This window comes from Platalea leucorodia, assembly GCF_965183815.1.
Source record: "Platalea leucorodia genome assembly, chromosome: 5".
NCBI classification, from domain to species: Eukaryota; Metazoa; Chordata; class Aves; order Pelecaniformes; family Threskiornithidae; genus Platalea; species Platalea leucorodia.
Window position 1 is genome coordinate 91,682,524 of NC_138827.1, and position 23,105 is coordinate 91,705,628.

Sequence of the window (23,105 nt, forward strand, 5' to 3'; positions counted from 1 at the left end):
GAAAGAAGCAGCATTTGGCACCTCATCCTGCAATAGGTGAAGGGCGCGATATTTTGCTTGTCAAGTACAGAATTAGGATGTCGGGCAATAAACCGTTCAAAAAGTGGAGATTTGCCCTTCCTTGTCTATGCAACGTGCGTGGCACATTTTCACTCTTTCAAAGTAATAAACAGGATGATGGTCTCGTTTTATTTCTTTACACTTTTCCATGTGATACTGTAATAGCATTTCTATGCAGCATTCTCCTTATAAATCCCAAAGCTGCTTTTGTAGTTTGCATTACTAAAAACTTCCCTTCTTTGGTGCTTATCAGAGTCCCTGGTACATGACGACAGAAGTGTTTATATAAGTACATTATACCTTGATGTTTCTGTCGCTGGATTAACAGTTAAATCCGAACGGTCGCCACTGGAGTAACAGTTAAATCGGAATGGCCATCAGCTGTCGTTGCTCACGATTCCAGTGGGAGGTCAGGGCTAGCATCAGGGCCACGTAATGCAAATTTACTGCCGAAAGGATAGCACGCCTTGAGCGGTAACATAAAATGTCATACTGCATCAAGAAGCACTCTCTTAGTACTACCACCCCAAAAGAACCAATTGTTAAAGGCTTTTTTTTTTTTTTTTTCCTTCTTAAAGTTTTTCTTTCTCTTTCCAGAACAGAAATACGGAGCTGGCATCTACTTTAAAAGGAACCCGAAAAGCCTCATCGAGGGTAAAGATATGTGGGAAACAGACTCTAAAATGTACGTGTTTGAGGCTGAGGTATTAACGGGCTTGTACACTAAAGGCAAGCCGTCTTATATTATGCCACCAGCAGTGGAGGGGGATGCCATTAAGGTATATGACAGCTTAGTAGATGATGTAAACAATCCTGACACCTTTGTCATTTGCAACGGTGTTGGGGCCCTTCCACAGTATTTGTTGACCTGTTCCCAAGTGAGGGAGAGGTATATGGCCCTCTGAGGAAACCAGCAGCACCCTGAGTAAGAATTAATCAGAACTATAGCTGTTGTGAAGACCCCCTCAGAACAAACTCTAGTAGTTAGATTTTAAGAGGATGCTCTACCTACTAACATGCTGGGATCAAAGTGCCTCATGCAAAGTGCTCCAAAATACCCATGAACAAAAAAAGTAAGCAACACCTTAAGAAGATTAGAACAAAATTATCCGTGAATGGAAACAGAAGGGAAAGCATCACAAAATACAGTTTAACATTTATCTGGTCATTTACTTTATGCCTTAAAGTGTTCTGCGCACGTGACTGTACACTTGATGTTTGCGTAGGTTGTCGTTCTTCCAGTACATTTTCTTAATCTGAGATATTGCATATATTAGTGAAACCCAAGAAATCTTGGTTGTGCCTTTGATTCTTAAATTTTCTTTTGACTTAAACAGGTGAATGTATCAGGTGAAAGCTGTTCCCCACTGAGGGACACATAGTTATGACAAATGTAAGGCAATACTTCATAATTTCTAACAGTAGTTGCTGTTAAGTTTTTATCGGTAAGAGATTCCGAGCATTATAGCTACATGTATTCAAAATAAAAAGTATGAATGACACTGTCAGCTAACCTGTTCTTCTTCCATATAGTCTTAAGAACGTGACTTGGACGGTATTTGAGCTTCAGCTTTCTCAGTGGTGTTCGATCTCTTTGAAAGGCTACAAAATAGTAGAGAACTGGTTCAAGCTACAGCTTGAAATTACTCTTCAGTTAATCTACCTTTACCAATATCTTTTAAAGATTACAGCGTCAGCCTTGTAGCGAGATATCCCCACATTGCTTCTGTAGTGACCTGAAGCCAGTAAACGGAAAAGCCTAAGAGCTATTATACTCACTTCAATGTAAAAGTCCAGCTCTCAGGTACTCTGAAACTTTCTGTACTGAAGCCTGAAACGATGTCTGACATTACCAGGGTTTAAAACAAGTCTGTTGCCCCAAACTAAAAGCTACTACCAGATTTGTCCAATCTGAAGCATTGAAAACCACCAGTCATGGCCCTAACTAAACACCCAAACGGCTTGTAACAGTGCTGTAATACAGAAGTTAAGGCTCCTCTGTGAACGTCACATCTGCTTCTAGACTGAAAAGTCATCCATGGTTAAAACTAATTATTTGGGGAGAAGAAAGGCTCGCATAAAACTATTAAAAAAATGACATTGTCATATGAAAAGCATTTCATCCACATGTAAAGCCCTGCACTAATGGAGAGCAGTCTGAACCCTAAAACACAGATGAAATTAGCATTTAATAAAACTTTTCAAAATAATTTGTTAATGAATTCCCAGCACATACGTACTGCACCTGCAGCTCCCAAGACAGGAGTCATAGTGCCAGGAACCACTCACAAGTCCAAAAGAAATTAAGTTACAAAAGTCTAATTCTGAACTCTAAGTGAGGTTACAAGTGGAAAATTTTTTGAACCATTGCAAAACAAACTTTTAAATGAATTTAATAATACCTTTTAATTATTTTTAAGATTAGCTATGTATACATTGTTGCAAAAGGGTAGCTTTTGTAGTGTGCAAGCCTATGCTCTAGTGTAACGTTAAATGGGATCCCCCCCAAACTTTTAAGAACCATCTAATGCATATGAGTCTTGTTCTCACAGAAATCCCAAGGTTGCTTTTAGATAGTTTGCTCGAAGGCTGACAACAGAATTAGCCTATTTGTATTCTAACTTTTCCATTTAAGCAACAAATTCTTCTCCTCTATTTCTGTCCCATTTTTCCTCATGTTTCTTGATTCACACACTACTGCCAGGAAAACACATAGCTGTAGATTTAGGGTTTGTTAGGCAGCATTGAACAAGAATAAGCTCTTATTTCAGCTTCCTTCAAGAGGTTTCATTTTTTTTTTTTAAAAGAATTTCATGGCAGGAACTATTTTTTTTCTGTTTTCTTTCTTGAAAAAACTCAGTACAGTTTCTGAACTACTCCAACAATTTCTAACAAGCATCGGTTTTCAGAAAATCTCAAATAATTTTTTTTGGCACCAGGTAACATCTTTTCTCTTGCTCGGAATAAAGAACAGTTTTCATAGTGCAGTATTATTTTAATATTGTTGCACAAGTACTGGTAACAATGTATTTCATTAATAACTTTGTAACTCTTCTTAACCACACCTGAAAAACGTTGGTAGTCAGTTTAATAGAAAAAATAATTACTGAGAAAATTTTAACAGCTTACTTGAATGCCCAGCACATGCTTCTCCTCCCTCCACACACACCCGCAGTTTATAAAGATTCAGTCTTACTGAATATTTATCTTGCATTTTATTATAGCGAGATTTTTTTTCTAGTATATCATTTCTACTTATGTTCACCTGTGCTCTCTGCACTTTACGATATAATATATATTCTATATGTACATATAGTTTTTTAAAAACTGGTAATGTAAGAGGTTGAAATAATGATTTCCATCTGGTCCTCAAAAAGAATAATTTCATATACAGAAACTAGAAAATAAACCCAGCACAAACTAGATGTACCAAGTAGTACATATTAAAATAATTACCACAGTAATTGAAAATTCCTGATCTCAGTCCTACAATAATCAGTTAACTAGAGGCTACTCCACAGCCTCTGGGATTTCTCTGTCATCCACAATAAGAGTATGAATAATTCCTTCCTTTCGTTTTCCACTACTGACAGCCTTAATGCAACAGCTGTGATCACCAACACTGAAGTGAGTTTCAGTCCCATCTTCTACAAATTCACCCTGGGAGAAAGGAGACAAGAATAAAACCAGGCATGTGCTATTTCAGTAAAATAAAAGCTTGAGTGCATCAGACTGTTTCCAAAGTCAAGAACACTTCTAGTTCCCACAATGAGAGCAGCTGTAGGTACCTGCGACAAATACAGCGCAAACGCGGAAGAAGGCTGCAGAATCTCAGGCAGGGCTTTGTCAAGGCATCCACTTAAAGATTTGTGGGTATTAGATGACAACCAGAATTTCACATAATCAGAAATGGTGAAGTTGGAGCTTGTGAATTAATATCGTTGATCCAGGTCAGTAAAACAAAAACAGAAGAGAGAGTTCCCTTCCGAGCTGTGCAGTACAGCCAATAAATACCACACAAACCTGCACTCAAGTGGCAGTAAAACACGAAGGATTTAGTGGTGCCTTCTACAGCAGGCCACAGAGATCCCCAAATTGAGTGCAACAGTTGCGTATTTTGGATGCGCAGCTCCTGCTGCAGTTCTATAATTGCTTGTTACGGATTTTGCCACACACGGCTGTGTTTCTGTCATGATCTTTGGGAGAGCAGAAAAATCTGTGTGCCGCTCTAACGCGAGCACAGTTGCACAACTAAACCTGTACTCGTAGCTTGCAAGAATATCTCCTAGTGCATTTATTGCATTATAGAAAAGGCTGAGAACCATCAAGAGCAGAAGTTCTGATTCACTGAGCGAGGACGTTTCTTCCACTCATTACCGAAGAAACATTTGGTCAATCTTTTCATCCTCTTCTCAAGTATAGCAAAACTGTTGATTTTACAATTTGTACTCATCCAGGGGATTACTTGCGGCAGTGGTAATCACACTGGCAACCCTCTGGTAAGAAAGCACATCCTTCAAGGATGGGGAAGCCTACATAATAGGCATATTGAAACCCATCATAATATAAAAAGACAGCGAATAGATAAAGCCTTCTAGCTGTCAACCTGCTCTAAAAATTAATGCAGATGTGACAGAAAGACAAAAGATTTGATTTGTTCCAATGAAACTCTTAAGCCCTCAGTGTTAGGGACCATCTCCAGGTGGAAAAAAATCGTGAGTCATAACAGACTACATGTCTTCAACTTTCAGTCACCACTAACACGAGCAGGTTTGGATGAGGTGGCTCTACACTCCGCATCAAACTCAGGTCCCTCCCGCTCCCCCGAAAGTTTTCTCCCTAAAAACCCTGGACAACCGACCCAGAAGATTTATTTTGCTTGTCTAAAAAGTGTAAACAAAAGCATTGTTTATCCTTAAACAGATAGATGTTTGGCATCCTAAATGAAATACTGTCAGTTGTAAAGTACAGCGAAGGACATTCGGAACAGACTCATAGTGTACTGGCTGGCTAGGCCTACGCTCATACTTGGTGGTAAAGTGAGGTAACGTGCCCCTCTGTGGCTCGTTTTGCTAGGCGTTGGTGATCTAGCCATAGCCCGTGAAAAGCCTTCCGAAATGATCACGTACCGCTGTTTCCATTTTCTGACCGTTGCACCACACGTCCATAGTGTCCTTTTCTGTGAACGAAAAAGAAAACAAAAAGTAGAAAGAGCAAGATATTTTCCCCCCCTACAGACAAGAAGATCTAGGAATTTTAAAAATTTGGTGTTGAATTTTACTGTCAGTTCCCAAAAGAAATTCCTAATTAGCCATAGTACCTGTGCTACAGGGTTTGTTCTTATATTGGAGAGATGGGAGGCTCTGTCATCAATGGGTTTTTCCAGGTTGGTTGAATTCAAAAGCAGCATTATTTAACATCCATCAAACTGTCTGTATTCTTAAAATCTCCTTGAAAACCCAAGTACCACTTTAAATATCAATCTTAAGACTTTTTTTTCATTTGAAACAGAATATTCTTTTACCTCTCCCAGCACATCCTCCTTAAATTACTTTGCTCTAGAATTCACATTACTGACACCGCCATCCACAGGATATCAGTAGAGAGCTGAATGCTGCCTGCCTTTTAAGTAAGCATAGGGAGATTAAAAGCCTGTAAGGAGACTAATCTGTTTCTGGCATTAAAATTGTCTTTCTTCCCTGCCCCTCTTCATCTTAGGGCAGTTCATTCTGTCCCGAGGCTTAAGAAGAAATCGTAGCCCAAGATCTCTTGTCTTCAGGTCTAACCATACAGCAATACCTAAGTGCAAATTTTCCCATTAGATGCCACAGACAAATTCCTCGGGGGACCCCTTCCTCCCATCTGCTTGTAATGTATTTGGGAAAGGGGGCCAGAAGAGATGAAATGTATTGCCTTGCTATTAAGAAAGTGAAGAAACGTCATCTGAAGTTTTTAAAATAAACTTGTAGTTTGTGATGCAGAAGACTTGTAGAGGTGATAAACTTGTAGAAGTGATGCAGAAAAAAGGATGCTGATTAATCTATCAAAAATGTAGAACAACATTGTTGCACTTCCTCAGTTCAAGACTCCTTGACTTTGGCTTATGATTTTTGGAAGAAAGCCTGCTTACCCGGTTAACAAACTTACACACACAGCGGGTTTGATCACATCGCAGATAACACTTCTGTACCATGCTTCACCTGGAGAATTGCCTTGCTATGGCAGCTCTATGGATACAGAAGCCACAACTCCTTCCAACCTTTTTTTTCTTTTTTTAAATCTAGACCATGCTGCTGTAGAACAGAACACTGACAGCAGGCTCACACAGGTTTAACAAGACCATTATTTTTTCCGACTTTGGCATCTAATTCCAAACTTCCAGACTACTCAGGATTTTACACTGCAACAGCGCTAGCCACTGAACTGTGCTTTCTCCTAATGACCAGTTATTAAATGTATACAAGCTTATTGAAAAGCAGCAACATGAAGTCACTCCATGTTTACTTACCCAGAACAACCCTATAGTCCGTACCACCCAGGCTCAGAACCCAAGTGTTGGTTGTTTTTGACCTGTTCTCCATATACTTCTTGAGGCTCTTTCCATTGATCTCCAAAGTATATTCATACGCAAAGCCACTGACTGCGTCAATGTTAATAGTAGCTTTTGTTTTGGCTGCTCCAACAGTGAACGTTTCTTTACCCACTAATTTAAACATCCATTCTTTTCTTATTTCTTCCTGTAGAATAAAACAAAGACAATGGGTATTAACTGATAAAGCTGAATACATGTTTTAGTATCAAAAAAACTGAACTAGAATTTGGGAAACAGCTCAGTACTTAACTATTATTTCAGAATGAACGAATACACGCTATTTTGTATGTCTAGAGTGCCTCTGCCCAAGGACAGCAAAGCACTTCATGAATACTCACACCTTAATTGTAACTGAAAAAAAAAAGAACGAGGCAGTTCATTAAATTAGGTAAAGTTAACCAACTGAAGTTATACCTCACTTGCATTTATTAGTCTTTTGTTTGTTCTGATGCCTGTCGCATGGAAGTGCGCTTATATAATCTGTATCATAGTGAATTTTGAGCACATAGCAATTTCACCTTTCCATCAACATAGACAACACGTTTTCCTGAAGTGGTCCCATGTTCAAATTCAATCTTATGAACACCATCACTTAAAGCGACTTCCCAAACAGCCACCAAATCTGTCATCTTCTCTAAGTGGCTGTACCGAGACCTATGGAAACACCAACAAAGTAAATTAATTGTCATTGACAGAGTTAAAATACAGATTTCTATAGTTCAAAGCTTTACTGTTTCAGGGCAAGTTGCCCTGAGATTTGAAAGAGAGATTGAGATTTGAAAGAATAGGCTTACAGAACTGCTCATATTTTCATGTTTTTCAAACATTCAAATATGACAAAATACCACAAAATACAAACAGACAGTTAAACAGGCTCACTTCGACAAACACCATACAAAGGCATATATATCCACCTAACCTCTACAGCTTCCGTTTCAGGTGACAGTACGGTTACAAATTTATACTTAGAATTCAGATGCTCCTGGACAGTTCTGTGATCTCTTGCCAGGTGCTAAAATACCGTAGTTTGATTGGTCTCTGAGAAAGCGTTTTAGCCTTTTAAACTTGAAAAAATAGTCAGGATGTCCAGTTTAGCTATTATCTGTTTTAACAGATTTGTCTGTAACCTTTCTCATAAACATTACCTACAGCATTCAGAAATGCAACTCCGCGCACACAAACACCCACAGGGGAGGAGATCTGGCAAGATATCCTTTCATGTAAGTAATTTTTAAAGCTTACATCCAGTCATAAGTGACCACTGGTACTGTGGATATCTTTCCAAATCTGCTCATACCACAGTTCTGATTTTTTACCTTACTTCATCGTCACAGACAGTAATCTCTTCACGGGATGCCATAGTAACCAAAATGGCTTTTAATCCAATTAGCAGCAATAAAAAAAGAAAAGCAGAATAGCAGCATAGAAGTGTTGAGGCCTAAATTTTCCTCGTTTTCTCCATTTAAGATAAAGGACATTTTTAAGTGTCATGAACTGCCCTATATATGATGAACTACAAACATAATTTTTCCTCTTAGACAGAAAGGCAAACGTAAATATTCTTTTACAAAATTAGTAAGTGCAATTTATCCTAACTTTATTAGCACATCATAACTTTGTCAGTTATTTGACAGAAAAATGGTTTGCCTAACTTGTCAGCAAAAGCTTAGAAATGGACAACGTGACCAAAGCAGGAACCAAACCCAGAGCTACCCATCGCAGCCACAAACCGTAACAAACTAGGGACTGTTGCCGCCTCAGGGAAAGTGAAATAGCACGGGCAACAATTTCAACCTACTCATTTTTCCAAACCACTGCAGCAGGTTTCAACAATTGCATTAGCAATTTGACCTGGCAATTCAGTCATAAAGTCTATGCGAACCACAAATATGTCACTTGTTTCTTACTTATGAGGTTTTTAGACCACGACCATGTTTTACAACACTGCTGACTTATTTTTAATTTATTATTTTCACTAAACAAATTAATTTAAGAGCCATCTGCATTGCCTGTGCATATCAATAAGCATAATTTAAGTAAGTGAAAATAAGTGAATTTTTGATAAATTGTACTTTTCAGTTAAAAAGGAATTAAAGTTGTAAGTTCTAGGGTCTCTCTTCAGCATAACAGAGGAGTGTGCATTCAAAAATTAAACCTCCTTCACTCTGTCTTAAGCTTCTATTTTAAAGCATGCTCACGTACACTGCTGTATTACTGTCTGGTTTTGTCAGTAATTACACATGCTTCTGTCCATAAACTGAAAAATAAGTTTTAAAAACAGTGAAAACGTTTTAAAGATCTAAGGATTTAATTCTCACAGTAGTGAGCAGTCTGCCCCACGTAGTAAATCCCGAGGAGGTTGTTTTGGTTGTTCCTAAAGGCCCGGGTTGGTTTCTCGGAAGGCTCGCATCCCGCGGCACGGGGGAAGGCCGGCGGGGCGCATTGCGGCGCTTCCCCCGGCCCCTGCTCCTCCAAGGAGCGGGCGCGGGGGCTCAGGACGGACCCAGCTCGTCGCCACAAGCAGTGGCCTCGGCCACAAAATGAAATGCCAGAAGAGGCGGCACTGGAGCACATCTGCAGCCTACCCACAGAGACGGCAGCACCCTGGCAGTCGCCACCCTGCTGCGTGAATTTTAGCAGGTAATTTAGGATCGATGCCGAAAGGGCTGAAATGCCGCAGAACACGCAATTTCCCTTTTTTTTTTTAAATCATAGTAATGTGGTAATACACTTTTTTTTTTAAATCAAACCTGAACCCAAGCTCTAGGCCAGCTTTATGTTTTCTGACAGCCGATACCATCAGCGCCCGCAGGGAAAGCTGCACGCTACTAGAGGGCTAGCAGATGCCGACCGCAGCTAGCCCTCCGTCACCGCTGCCTCCAGCCCAAGGCAGGGCATTTGTGCTAACCCGACCGCCTCGCTCCGCTGCGTTAATCAAGTCAGCAGCCCCAAATTAGATTTACTTCTTTATCCATAAGGACTTGTTTTTAAAACTAGGGTAGGATTACCGCTCCGCATCCACCTAATCCGTGCCCAGGCAGCGGCGGCCGGTGCGCTGGGCAGGACGCGAGCTCCAGAGACGGCAAATTTCTCCCCACCGCCCACGTTTATTGCCAGCAAAGAGGTTTGATGGGGTTTTTTTAAATTAGGTCCTGACAGCCACCTTTCTAAATCCCTCCTCAAACAGCTCGGTGCTGATCGCCGTGACCCTCCATCCTCTCCGAGCCCCCGGCCGGCCCGGCGGCGACCAGGGAGGCTTCCCCGCACCTCCCGCCCCTGCTCCGGGCCGGGCCGCGGCAGCAGGCGGAACCACCCGCCGCCGGAGACGCGGTCCGCTTCCCCCTCCTCCTCCTCCTGTAGCGGCCAGGCGGCCTCCAAGGGGCCCGGGGAGCCCTCCCTCAGCCCGGCCGTCTCGCCAGGCGATGCATATCGGGGCGTCCCCGGGGCGGGAAGGGAGGGGAGGGGAGGGGAGGGCGGCTGCCAGGCGCCTGAGGAGAGATCAGGCCTCCGCGGGCGGGCAACCGGCCCCACGCCCCGCCGCTCCGGGCCCCACTCCTACCTCGGCGGGGCTCTCCTCCCCCTCGGCTCCCCGCGCCTCAAAATGGCGGCGTACGACCAGCGCCGCCCCGCGGCCGCCCGCCTCCTTCCCGCCTCCCTGCCCTCCCCTCAGCGCCGGCGGCGGCGGGCGGGCCGTTCCCCACCGCCCTCCCGACCGGCTCCGCGCCTTCCCGCCGCGGGCAGCCGCGCCGCCGCCCCGGGATCCGCTGAGGCTCCGCGTCTTGGTAACCGACCCCTTTCCTCTCCTGCCTCCCGGTGGCCGCCGGCGGGCGGCGGCGCGGGGCCCGGTCCCCTTCGCCGGCGGTCCGAGGGCGGGCGTCCCTCGCCATGACAGAGGTACGGTGGCGGACCCGAGGTGGCGGTTGTTACTGCCTGGCGGTTAAAAACGGAACGAAAAGAAAGCAATCGAACAGTGAAGCGCTGAAGCAGGCGCCCGCCTCCTCTGAGGGCTCCTCTCGGGGCTGGGGCGGGGGTCGGGGCCCAGGGCACCCCCGGTGCCTGGGGGTTACCCGGGGCCCGTTGTCAGGGTTGTTCAGAAAGGTAGATTTTACTCATCGCACACATTTCTCTTTCTAATAGCGATCAGGGAAACTGAGCGTTCTGTATATTGTCAAGTACACCCTTTCCCAATATTTTTGGTAGCTCCTATTGGAAAGTCTCACAAGCCCTCCTGTAGTGTCTGGGGCTCCCTGGGGGCTTGGGGTTTGTTTTTATTTGGGGGCATTTGTTATCCTCCGCTGCCTGCACAACGGGAAGGACAGGAGACCGTGAGCGGATCTCGACAGCTCAGGTTTGTCTCTTCTTCCCCTTCTCCCCACTGCAGCAGGAGAAGGCAGAATGGGAAAACTTAAACAAGCTATTAATGCGTCGTGGGTTGAAACCGGTGAGTCTTGCTGCCCCCCAAAGCTGCAGAAATATATCGGGTAAGGAAATGCTAATTTTACAAGTTTTTGTATTTGGAAATAGTAAGCCTGAGTTCGTAAGGCATCTCTAAAGCCATCACTTGCAAATGGTAGCAGAGATGCAACCTTCTTCAGCTATTAAAACCTTTCATTATGACTTTGCTTATTTTATGTATCTCCAGATATGATTGTCTTAGACAGTCAGTCTTCTCTAGGAATAAGACTTGCATTAAAAACACTGGTGGAAGACACTGACCGACAGCAGAAAATGATGCAGGGGCTTATGGAGGCTAATCGTCATCTTAGGTAAGATGCAGTGGAAGGAACTTACTTGCTAATGCAAAGCAAAAGCATTGTCAGTGTCCATCTCCTGCCAGCTGGAGCTCTTGTCACACCCAGGGCCTAAGACCTTTTTCCTGAGATTTTTGTCCAATATGCAGCAATGCTGGCCTCGTTCCTTTTGAGCTCTTATGTTATTTCATCATCTGCTGCTTCCCATACCAGCATATTTCCCATACCTGCTGCCACAGGCTGTCATTGAGTATCATCAGATAATGTTTGTCAGGCCTGTGCTTCCTTCACTGTCTTTAGTGAAATGCATTTAGTTTAAATCAAGCATTTATTTATTTTTTTCAGAGATGAGATACGACAGGAACGAGGTCGGGCATCTCGACAAGAACAACGGGCTAATGATTTGGAAAATGTGGTGAAAAACATTAAGTCCAAAATTTGTCAGCTGGAAGATGAGACGATTGCTAAAGTTTGCCAGCAACAGAATCAAGTCAGAGAACTTCAAAAAGATCAACAGGTTTCACAGGTAATTCAGACAGTGCTGTCTGAGGATTCAAACTTTTGACTTGTTTTAGAAGCTCTAAAAATATTTACATTGATCAAAATAAAGTTAGCAAAGTTAGTACACTATTTATAGCTAGGACTTTTCAATGCATACAGAATTTTCTAGCGATAACTTAGAAAAATATCTGTATCCTTCTTCCACTGCCTTTCAGCATGGCTAAGAACCAAGTACTAAGCTTCCCTGGGACCAGGTGCCTACTTGGGCAGGTACAGCACAGTCTCCAGCTTGTGGGTTAGAATAATTTCATAATGCTCCCATTATCTCTTCACAGGCAAAATATCAACAGCAGCAGGAAAAGCTTCAAGAACAGGAAGAGATCATTGCCCGTTTGCAGAAGGAGCTGTGCAAAGTTGGGATGGAGGAGCAACGGCGCGTTGCCACTCAAAACAAAATGTTTTGTCGGTTTTGCAAAAGAGCTCCCAAGTCTGTTCTAGATCAGCAGTAAGCAATTTTCTTATATTGGTGAATGACCTGTAACATTAAATGAAGGAATGGATTTTAAAGTAACTAACTGTTTTTGATATTTATATGAAAAAAATACCAAACGCTGGAGACCTTAGGAGTGCGGCGTGAAATAGGAATTCTTGAAAAGGTACATCAATGCAGTAATTTTTTTCTTGTATAATAAATGTGAGCTGGATAAATCTATGGCAGAAAGTAAAAATTATCAGCCCCTGTATACACTAGGTGTCAGCAAAGAGAAGGGAATGATTCACTCTGCTCTGGAACTGCAGTTTCTGCTAGGGTGATCTCATCCTGGGGTTCTAACATTTTAAAATGTAAATTAAAAAAACACCCCCCCCCCCAAAAAAAAAAAACCAATCCCAAAAAACTGTCCAGTTTGCAGTGACTTCTGAAGTGCAACTGGTCTTTGCAGCTGCTGCCTGCGGGCTTGCTGTAAGGCTTCCCAGGTGCTACAGTGACAGTTCTGAGAAAGTATTCCAAGCCGATGTCTCTTGCAGTAACGTCTCCACAGTTCTGCTATAATCGGAGATTTGCCAATTCTTAGACCTCTGGCAGCCATCAGGTTATTGTGCCGATGTCGCCTGGTTTTCCAGGTCTGTCTAGTAACGCTTACCTGGGAAGCATTTAAAAGGGATTGTGTCTGTGCACCCCTTTTCTCCTGCCCTCACTGTATGAGAAGGATCGCTGAATTTGGTTCGCTGTGCTTTCTCATCTGTCTCTCCAAAACAGACGATCTCGGACTGCTCAAGAGGAAAAGCAGTTTCTCAGCTGTTCAGTTTTTTGTGGCTCTGTTTTTTGCAACCACTTAGTTTGAAAGCACTTTAGTTTCTTCTTTAGTTTAGTTTCTTCTTTAGTTTGGATGTTCTGCGGCTGTGTGGGACCTGTGCTCTCTACCTCCCGCGATGGTTGCTGAGCCCTAGCGCTCGGGACTGTGCCATGCTGTTAAGATTGCTGGGTAAACATAGCCACAAGATGAGGAGGCTGTCAGGAGGATTTAGCTTTTGTCTCCTCTTGAATAATTTTGCTGCTTTTAGTCTAGTACAGAGTTAATGTCTCTACTTTTCTGTTTTGGAAAACTGTGACTGTGTGTGTTTGATATGAGGGAGAACCCGCTATTCGATGCGGTCACTTCTGAAGTGCAGTGCAGTTCTGTAAGCTGGCCTGTTCCTATGGGGCGGTCACAGTATCTCTCAGGCATGGTTTTTTTGAGAATATCTGGAATTCAGAATACCGTTTTTCCTTTCTTCAGGTTCCTTTGTCTAATTGATTATTATGAATCTCAAATTCGTCAGATGAAAAAGGAGCTAAGGTAGGTCTTATCTAATGCCTTATGGCCCTACTGTTCAAAATTTTCTTATTCCTTACTGTTCTTGAAGCTTGTAATGGTAAATATTCTGTGTTCCAGATGTCACTAGCATGTAAGAAACAGCAAAGGATTGTGATGGTTGTGGAAGTTTGGATTCATCTGGGGAATAGTTGTCAGTCAGGCTAAGCAGCCGCTCAGTCAGGAGGCCAGGACAGCTGGGAAGCTGGGGGTATTTGGACACTTGAGCTATAATTCTTTCTTTTTTCTTTCTTCCCTTCCCCTTTTGCCGTGGTTCACAGGCAGAAGAATTACTGCATTAGCAGTGCTCAGTCAGCTGAGCTCCCCAAACAAAAGGAATACCAGCTTTTTGGTTCTGTCGCGGTGCCTACATGGTGCCAAGCAACAAGCAGATACCTGAGACATTCCTATCATTTGAGATGATTGAGATGAAAGCTGAAATGGGATTTGTTTGTACGGGAATTTCTCTCAAGGAATAAGTGCACTTAATTAGTATATGAAACGGCTTCCCAGAAATAATAGAGAAGAGCAGTGGATCTTAGGGCAGAACTTCTATTTACGTTGCAGTTTATGGAAACATTATTATCGTATGCAACTGCTAACTAAGCCAACTCAGATCTTTGAGGTAATGAATTACAGTAAGCTAAAACTATTTTTCCCAACAGGCAATATAAAAAAGATGAAGACCAGGAACAGAGAGAAGTAAAAAGCAAGGAAGAATTCTTAAATCTAGATGCTACTCCTAATTATAGAGCACTGCTCACGGTATGGAACTGCTCAGATTAAGTCAGTGCGGATCTCTAGTGGTAATCCTTCAAGAGCCATGTAGAAACGTATATGTGTTTGATTTCTATCCCCTTGTTCTTATCACGTCATCTTAATTTGTAACCTCTCTGGGCAGGGTTCGCTGTCTTTATGCAAAGATTCGGTACTATGTTGTGAGCCGTCTTTGCTGAGTAGACCTCCTTAATCACAGGTTCTCCACCTGCGGTCTAATGCAGCAGGCTCTTGATCTTAGTCGACTGATTCCTCATCCGCGCTGCCTTGCTATATAGGCAAATGGGAACCCTTCTTAACGCATAGGTACTTTAAAGTCTTCAAGCTTGTAGATTGTGGAATGAGTGAAATAAAAGAAATAACGCAGTCTATGTTGCAGTCTTTCCAGAAACAACTCATTGAAACAAAAGCCAGGAATGAACAGCTTTTGCTTGAAAATATAAATCTCAAGAAAGATTTGGAAATAAGGTGAGGAAAGATAAGTATTGTTCTGTGTAAGGGTACTTGGGTAGACTTTGCTTTACAAAGAAAGAAACTGAAAGCACCAGCAATTGTAAAAATATGGTATGAAATCTGCCTTTAAAAGCGATGCATAGAGGTAAGATATGGTGGCAACAGTCAACCTTCCCTCCCTACCCTGTGAATAGCAACAACTGCTAATGGTTATTTTGCTGTTTCTTCTTGTTGCGATGTAGAAATGTTGCAGAATTTCATTTCCAGAATGATGCTGCAGCACTGGCAAAGCTTTCTTACTTTTTCGCTTGGCTGAGTTTTATCGATCCCTTCAAATGCAAGACATATAACATGGTACTTTTTCTTTCTAACAGACCAACCGCACAGGAATTAAAACTTTACAAGCACCAAGTGAAGAAACTAGAGAAAACTTTAAAGAAAACTAGCCAGTAAGTATATTCCTTCAGGAACTTTGATGACTCCTCTGAACTTCTTAAGGCAAAGATACTCTGTAACCTGGAACGTAGGTAGTGGCTTGTAAGGCATGTACCTGTTGCTGTGCCTCGGAGCCTGGTTATGGGCAGCAAATGCTGCTGTATCTCCAAAGACACCCTGTGAGTCTGTGAAATGACGGCATGGTCTCCGAATGGGGGCACGGCAGCGCGCCTCTTTTATTTCATTTCGTCTTTCTGGATTTGATTTGAGTGCTGTCGCAGGCAATATGGACAGGACCAAACTGTGGCGTTGGCTGCTTCCGTGAGCTATGAAGAAAGCTGCTGGTTACATTATGGATTATGAATGAGAAAGTATGAATTGGCAAAACGTTGCAGCTACTGAAGTTATGTCCATATTATTCTTAGAAATTGAGTTAGTTTTTTTTTTTTTTCTGAAACACTGCTAAGAAAATACATTGAAGGTTTTAGAGATCCAGTATTGACAAAGCGTTTTTATCTGTAATTTCACTTAATCATTTGTGCATGTGTAGACTGAATGCTAAACATTTTATAGCCTGAAAAAGACATCACTTAAACTTTTAAAAAAATGTTCAGTTCTTCATTTTACGTCGTGTATATTTAAATGGTCTTTTCTCTCATGCAGCGGGTATGATTTAGACGGTAGTTTTAGAGAAAGTCACCTTAGATTGGACAAGAAGGGTAGCGAGCTATATATAGTAAGCCAGGAAAGATGTTCAAGCAGAAGCAGATAAAGACTCCACGCATGAAATTTGACCCTTTTGAGTAAAATTCTGGATTTTAAGTCATCAGCCATAGCAGAACCTCTGGTCACAGAACAACTGTACGGCTGGTGGTGTCCCTTCTAAATTAGCATGCAGTCTGGAACAACCTCAGCCTGGAGACTTGAGATAAATTAGTTATATTTACATTAGGTATCATATTCTTCAGCTAGTTCAGTTTGATGGAATTCTATTAGCAGGCATCATAAAATGGAGATTTTACTTTGTAGGTGTAAGTATATGTGCTACATACCTGGGTCTTTAATCAAGTTGAAAGCAGTATCTCCTGCTAAGGCTACTTGTGTAACCCACTGCACGTATTTGGCGTGTAGATCTTCGGGGAGTAGCACCGGAGAAAGAACAGAAGAAAAGAAAGAACCTGAGAGTATCGCAGGAGTAGATCAGCTGCAGGCAGTTTGCCAGCAATACTTAAAGGTATGCAAATTTTATCTGTACCGTGTGTGTATCTAGCACTGTTACAATGAAATACAATACATGACTTTTGTTTACCTGTGTAAACTGAAGCGTGCTATTCTGAATCTAAGAGTTCATATGAAGTCCCCTGCACACGATGCAGAATGTTCTGGATTTGGCAGTTAATGTAGGCTTGTTCTTAATTGTTCTGTCTCAGTGTAAACTACCTGAAAATACAGCAAGGAAGCAGAGGCTAGGTTGGCAAACATCAAATCAATGATTTAGCTGAAGTCTTTTCAGGACAGGGGATTTGTTCAAGGTCTTGGGCAAAACAGATCCTTATGTTATGGTTTTAAACATGACCGAGGAGATACTGGCTTTTATTTTTCTTTGAATAAAAAAAACCCCAAACAAATATAATAAAACTTAGCAAAATGTAAACTGTGGAAGTAACAATGCCTCAAGTGGATAAATGTTAAATATCCCTCAAAGGGAAGTATGTTTGCATTACTTTTACGTATCTTCTAGCTAGTATGTTTTAAAATCTTTGAATCTGTTACATATTGAATGCATCTGTAAAATTCATCAGTAGTAACTTACTGGAGCTATTTATGATTTAATGTTTAGACAGTTATGACTGTGGTGGAGAGGGATCTTATTATAAAATGGCATACATATTTGAGCAATAACACTTGTTATTTGGTGTTGAAGGTTTTATCCCATATTGATGCTATTTTGCGAAGTCCAAGAGCTCCTCCATTAATATACAGGCGCAGCAAAGGGCCAGCGCAAAATTACGTTAAAGAGAATGGACAGGAATGTGGATTTGAGCACCTTCCACTCACTATCGAAATGTGGGCAGATCAGCTAATGGCCCTCAAGGTAACGCGTTCTTGTACTTGGCTTTAATCTGCTGACCACCCCGCGGTCTCTCCCTATATGTAAGGGTTTTTTTCTCTGTGTAGATTTTGTTATTGCCTGACTTGGTGTTAAATTTTAAAAATAATTTTGCTGTCCATTTATATACCACTTTAAAACCATAGTAAAGTGAAAAACGTGCAGTGTGCCTACAGGCCAGAGAGATTCCTCTCTGTATATCGTCTAAATGTTTTTGTTCACTGGCTGAGTCCCTAAGAAGACGCTTACGCTTTAGAGTCTATGATGTACTTCACATATTAATGATGATGCGTTCTCTTCTTTTTCTTCCTTTTGTCTTGCCAGAACAGTAACTTTTTGATCTAAATACAAGCGAAGTAATTTTGTTAAAACCAAACTCGCTGTGACCAACACCTCTTGTTTCACTGAAACTATAATATATGAAGTACTTTAATTTTTAGACTCTCGGTGTTCTTTTTAAATCAAAGAATGTAAGCAAGATACTGTGCTTAAATTCCATGAAAACTAAAACCTTCCTGTCTCCAGTACTGGAACGTTTTTGCGTATGAGAAACAGAAAATCTGCGTGTTTCTATAATAAAAACAACTTTAAGAAGTTACTAAAATAAGTTGGGTCCCCTCCCTTCTTTCAAAAGGATTTGCATAGGTCCTTGAGAAAACTGTCCCTGGAATTGGTGCCCTGGCACGCTGCAGACCCACAGGATAACAGAGAATCCATACGAGTCGAAGACCTCCAGTTCATAGTAGATGCAATTTTGGAAGACATAGAAAATAAGGAAAAGGTAATTCTTACCAGGGGTTTATAATCACAAGTTACTGTGGAATTCATAACTGCATTCTTCACACAGTGATTAGACTTGCGCATGTGAAAGCCTCGCGGGGTTTAAGAAATAGCTGTTTGAAGGTATTCAATGGTCAAAGCCTGTTTTAACGTAATGGATAAATTCACCTTGGAGAAGACTGCTTTCATCCAAGTCATTTGACCAACGATGAATTTGCATTGCCCTGTAGCCTCGGGTATTACCCTGTTCTGTCTGTTTCTCTGTCAGCGCTGAGAATACATAAACGTACCTGCCAAGCAACAGAGAAGAAAGCTTTCAAAAGAGTGGTTTTGGTTTGCTGGATATTTGTGTCTGAAAACTCTCTTTAAAATAGGTCTTCAGATTTAAGAATATTTGAAATGCCGTGATTTAATGAGGGAAGTTACACCTGCTTTTCTTCATAGACTAGTTTTAAGAATGTTTCACGGTTTGAAAGAATCCTTGCTTTGTTAAGCAATACCGTTGATGAGTTCTTCTTTCTGCTTGCCACAGAACAGCCAGACACCGTCCTTACCAACCCTGTTTGCCATAGTCTCTCACTTCCAGAAGTTGTTTGACGTGAATTCTCTGAATGGCGTTTATCCCCGAATGAACGAGGTTTACACAAGGCTCGGGGAAATGAGCAACGCTATGAGAAATCTCCATGAGCTCCTGGAACTAGGTAAAGACTTAGCACCTAGCATTTGTTCAGACCATCTCCAGAGGAAGAATAAGGCAAGTGAAAGGCTGATCTCTTCATAGACGATAGGAGTAAACTAGGTAAATTCTTCACTGTGAAGATAAAAATAGGTTGCTGTCGATTGGGAGTTTAAATAGCAACCCCCCATTATTTGTAAGCCTTTAGCAGTTGCTGGGGAATACCAGGGAGGCAGAAGAAAGGAATAACAAGTAAAATTGAATTTTAAATTTTTTTTTTTCATAAAGCTTTGTTTCCTGTGAGCTGACTTCGTAATTCTTCTTGACCATCTTTCATTCTCTACTTGAAAGATACCAAGTTTAAGAAAAAATAACTCAGCCTTTGCTGTAGATTTCTACTCAGTAATTCATTCAAGTACAATTATGTCCAGTCCTCAGAAACTTCCTCCTTATGTTGCCAAATGTAAAAAAAGTTGTTGCTGACTGCCAAAAACGAAGTGCCGGTACTCAGAGGCATACTTGGTTACTTCCCAGTGCCCTTCTCTTCTGGTTTGCACTTCTGGAGAGCAGCCGCTGCTGCTGCCCTTGGGTTTAAAGGCAGAGGTAACGTGGCTGCGCTGTAGGGCGTACAGCCCGAGAGGCCGGCTCCTGGGCTGCCAAGGCCGCGCTCGAGGAGGGAAGCGGCCTCCCTGCCGCCGGCCCGCGCAGGAGACGGGGAAGCCTCACATCTCCCTCATAATTGCAAACCGTTGGAGCGCAAAGGATGCCTTCCCCGAGCCTTGGTCTTGTGCCATCGGGGGAGACAAGGACAAGGAGCCTGTTACCTTCCATCACAGCAGTCAAAGCAGGTAAAACCCAATACCAAAACAAGTTCTGGCTGTTAACAGAGTATTTATTGAGCAGGCTCCTGGCTGGCCTAGCCCCTGTACCGTGCCTCTGCTGCGTTACAGGAACTTAATGAAGAACCCTCTCTCTCTATGTAATTTCCACTGACGTTGTAGGGCGCACTGGAGCGCCATCTCTGCTCTGAAAATACGCGGCTCTGACAAGTTTTTTAGCCATTAAAGGATTAGTGAGAGATTCACCATTCCTAGCTAACGCTCGTTTATTTTCTGCTTTCTGTGAATGATGGAACTTGTGTGCCTGGATGTGTGAAAACCGAACAAAATCTGGGCACCTGCAAGAATTGGATTGTGTCTAAGAGACCTCCCTGGTACTACTGTTAGAAGAAACATGACGTGTTTGTTTTTCCAGACAGTTCAGCTCCACCCACTGTGGTAGTGGATACTGTTGGGAAACTGTGTGACATCATTAACGAGAACGTGACTGAGCAGGTACAGCGGCTTCTGGGGACCCAAGACGTCCACAGGTACCTGGGGCTGTTCCACTGGTGACCGTGCTTCAAACATCAAATTTTGTAGTTGAGAGAACTGGCTAAAAGCGATACTGAAAGAAACTTTAATTATTTGTTACAAAGTCAGCGAGCTGTGACAGTAAAGGAGTTACTGCTGTCCTACGTGCAACACATCTGGAATGCTTTCAAAAGGATAAAGCTGGCAAAGAGAAAAATTAAGGCCGGAAGGTTCCAAAACACTTTGTTGGTTTGCATGGAGGTGGTGAGATCAAATCAGCCTTAACAGGACGTGCGTTTCGTAAGGAGGCAAAGCAAATACCGCACGTGGGCGGGGAGGAGAAAGTGGCGCAAGGTGCCACTGCAGTATGGAAGGGCATTAGTTGCCAGGAGAACGTATGCCTCAAGCTGCCTACCAGTGTGTCGGGAGCTGGACAAATCTTGTTCCATCTTCAGCAGCTGACAACGTAGGTAGCCTTGGTAGCAGGCCCTAAGAGCTTGCATTCGGCACGGACTCTGCAAACGTACTAAACATGAGTTGCAGCAGGCAGCGTCTGACGCCCGCCGAGTTAACAACACGAGCTCCCTCAACCTTTCCGCGCTCCTCGGTTTTAACCAGAGAACGGCTGCTGACAAAAGAGTCCTCGCTCCAGCTCTGAGGCAGTTACACCGGCCGCCCCCAGGCAGCGTGGTTAGCATGGGTAGGCTCATGTTCCAGTCCAAAAATTACCTGGTGCCACATAAGGAGGAAAGGAAGGATGTATATAGGGGATAAATAGTGAAATTAAAGATCTTCTTTTGACAGCTAACACTTGTTGGCTGCAGGTTTCAGAACCCGAGAACAATTTTGGTGTAGATGGTTTTATATGCTACGAAGTAGGGGTGTTTGCAGAAAGTCATGCCATAGTACAGCAAAACAGCCGCGGAGGTGAACTTAAACTGGCCTTGCCCCTGTTACCTGACAGCCTCACTTGCGCATTTCAGCATAATCAATAAGCTAGAAGAACACGAGTGCTTCTTTCCGCCATTTCAAGCTCTCATTCAAGATTTGCTCCGTCTTCTAGGTGAGTAATATTTGCAACAGTTGTCATTATCTTCATGCCAACGCTTCCTCCCAAAGCTTTAAATAGCTACCAAGTGTTTTGTTTACTCCTGGTGCGCTGAAACACAAGGAGGATGTGAGGGAAGGTGCTAACTTTTGCCTCGCTCTCCTCTTCTTTCCATCTTTCCTCAGAAACAAACCAAAATACTTGGTTTTCCTTGAACATGGGGTGGCATATATTCAATCGTATTACTCATAAGATAAACTCCTCACACCTTTTAATGCTCTTGAAAAGAAATCAGTTTAGTTTAGTTTATTCCTTAGCTGTACTTCTAACATTTAACTTCGAATTTTGTCTGAACTTGAGGATGTTCTAGGTACCTACGCTTTAGCATTTTGCTTTTCCTTCTGTTTCAGAGATCAGTAACCTGGATGATATTTTACCTACGGTGCGGAACCTGAAACTGGCAGCTGGTTAGGAGCCAGCCTGCTCTTCTCCAGCAGGATTTCTCTCACCTGTCGATGCGTAGGACGTGACATATGACGTGAGCTACCTCGAACCTCCGTTACCCTCATCAACAGTTTCAGGTTTTTTGACATAAATAAAAGCTGCTGCATTTTTTTTCATTTTTCTTAATTCTCGTTTCATGGTCAATTTAAAAAAAACTTACTATAAGCGTGACAAGCTGAGAGAGCACCACCACACTCTGCATCAGGCTGGGAAACTGAGCCCAGCGCAAAGCCAGCCCTACCACAACCACTGAGCGTTTTGGATGTTGTACGAGATAAAGGTGCTCCAGCTGCTTTACCATGGCGCTTCCAGCATTTGCCGATCCTGGTTTTCTGAAGAGCCTCTGTTAAAATGCCGTTTATGTCTTCAGCTGAGTTTGGGACATGAAGATGCTGTTATTCAGGGAGTTATGGACCGAGGCAGACTGGATTAACGTAATCTAGGCCAAAACGATTTGAAACTTGCTTCAGGGGGTGGTTTATGGGCTTCTGCCCATTGAAGTTAGCACAGTTATATTTCAAAAGTCAGGTTTAGAAAGGCATTGATCAACTTTCTTATGCAAGACAGTTAGAAGTTTATTGTACAGAAACAAGTACACCAATATTCCAAAAATATTTTGGTATATTTTGCCCCGATATTAATAAAGCTTAGTTTACAAAACTCCGCTGTTCCTCAGGCAGAATGCTTTACTATCAAGGTTTACAAGATTTTGAAATGTACTGTAGCAAAGAACAAAACATGTTAAGGCATCACAAACTAAAACCTTAATGACATCTTGGTAAACTTATCTCCCTGCCTTTGGAAGCTCATTATATACATACCTGCAGCCACAATCTGCTAGGACACTTTCGAACAGCAGAATATCAATTTCTTAGTTTCTCAAAAAAACCAATTGCTATTAGAGTCTTAAGCAGTCCCTTCCAAGGGGTTCTGTAGCCCTACAGCTGGAGAACGCTGTTTGAAAATTTACTCTTTTAAAAGTACGATGCTTCTGTGTTAAAGCAACATGAAGAGGATCCTGGGGAAATGAGACGGCCGAGCAAAGCAGCGACACTTAGCTGACGGTCTAAAACACCTCCAGGTACAACGCTTCCTTACGAGAGCATTCATTCCTAAGGGTTCTTTGGGGGAGATACGCCAGAAACGGCAAAAATAAAGGACTTTTACTATTTAGGGACAAATTACTCCCAATGTGGTTTTTTGGTTTGGTTGG

The 23,105-nt window shown here is 42.4% G+C and overlaps 3 protein-coding genes across 14 annotated transcripts in view; 2 read left to right on the plus strand and 1 right to left on the minus strand.

Annotated features, from left to right (window-relative positions):
• Positions 1-6,576, plus strand: part of PARP9 (poly(ADP-ribose) polymerase family member 9) — a 16,418-nt gene extending 9,842 nt beyond the window's left edge. For 9 of the 10 annotated variants that reach the window (XM_082311964.1, XM_082311966.1, XM_082311972.1 and 6 more), the window contains one exon: positions 658-1,562. In XM_082311964.1, coding sequence (XP_082168090.1) covers positions 658-965 — 308 coding nt within the window. In that variant the 3' untranslated portion in view covers positions 966-1,562. Of the gene's footprint in view, positions 1-657; positions 1,563-6,344 lie in introns of those variants that run through there. The other variant, XM_082311965.1, reaches the window with a different exon arrangement.
• FAIM (Fas apoptotic inhibitory molecule) lies at positions 1,657-10,283 on the minus strand. Of its 2 annotated transcripts, XM_082311978.1 has the most exons (5): positions 10,212-10,283; positions 7,171-7,306; positions 6,569-6,797; positions 5,190-5,239; positions 1,657-3,720 (listed from the first exon to the last, which is right to left on the minus strand). In XM_082311978.1, the coding sequence occupies exons 2-5, from the start codon at positions 7,279-7,281 to the stop codon at positions 3,571-3,573; spliced, it is 540 nt and encodes a 179-aa protein (XP_082168104.1). In that variant the 5' UTR covers positions 7,282-7,306; positions 10,212-10,283; the 3' UTR covers positions 1,657-3,570. The 2 variants fall into 2 exon arrangements, with proteins under 2 accessions (XP_082168104.1, XP_082168103.1); XM_082311977.1 differs by lacking the exon at positions 10,212-10,283 and having other exon boundaries at positions 7,171-8,085.
• CEP70 (centrosomal protein 70) lies at positions 8,798-21,906 on the plus strand. 2 transcript variants are annotated; one of them, XM_082311976.1, is made up of 16 exons: positions 8,798-9,292; positions 11,034-11,133; positions 11,295-11,418; positions 11,749-11,929; positions 12,240-12,409; positions 13,683-13,742; positions 14,423-14,522; positions 14,914-15,002; positions 15,362-15,436; positions 16,554-16,656; positions 17,347-17,517; positions 18,167-18,313; positions 18,845-19,013; positions 20,243-20,357; positions 21,324-21,403; positions 21,799-21,906. In XM_082311976.1, the coding sequence occupies exons 2-16, from the start codon at positions 11,073-11,075 to the stop codon at positions 21,858-21,860; spliced, it is 1,707 nt and encodes a 568-aa protein (XP_082168102.1). In that variant the 5' UTR covers positions 8,798-9,292; positions 11,034-11,072; the 3' UTR covers positions 21,861-21,906. The 2 variants fall into 2 exon arrangements, with proteins under 2 accessions (XP_082168102.1, XP_082168101.1); XM_082311975.1 differs by lacking the exon at positions 8,798-9,292 and adding an exon at positions 10,488-10,546.
• The last annotated feature ends 1,199 nt before the right edge of the window (positions 21,907-23,105 follow it).

Coding starts and splice junctions, on each gene's coding strand:
- FAIM (XM_082311977.1), bottom strand. CDS start 7,341: ATGACAATTAATTTACTTTGTTGGTGTTTCCATAGGTCTCGGTACAGC. Junction 5,240..6,568: donor GGACTATAGGGTTGTTCTGG/GTAAGTAAACAT, acceptor TTTCGTTCACAG/AAAAGGACACTATGGACGTG. Junction 3,721..5,189: donor GTCAGAAAATGGAAACAGCG/GTACGTGATCAT, acceptor CCTTTCTCCCAG/GGTGAATTTGTAGAAGATGG.
- CEP70 (XM_082311975.1), top strand. Junction 11,134..11,294: donor AAGCTGCAGAAATATATCGG/GTAAGGAAATGC, acceptor ATGTATCTCCAG/ATATGATTGTCTTAGACAGT. Junction 20,358..21,323: donor GGGACCCAAGACGTCCACAG/GTACCTGGGGCT, acceptor TGCGCATTTCAG/CATAATCAATAAGCTAGAAG.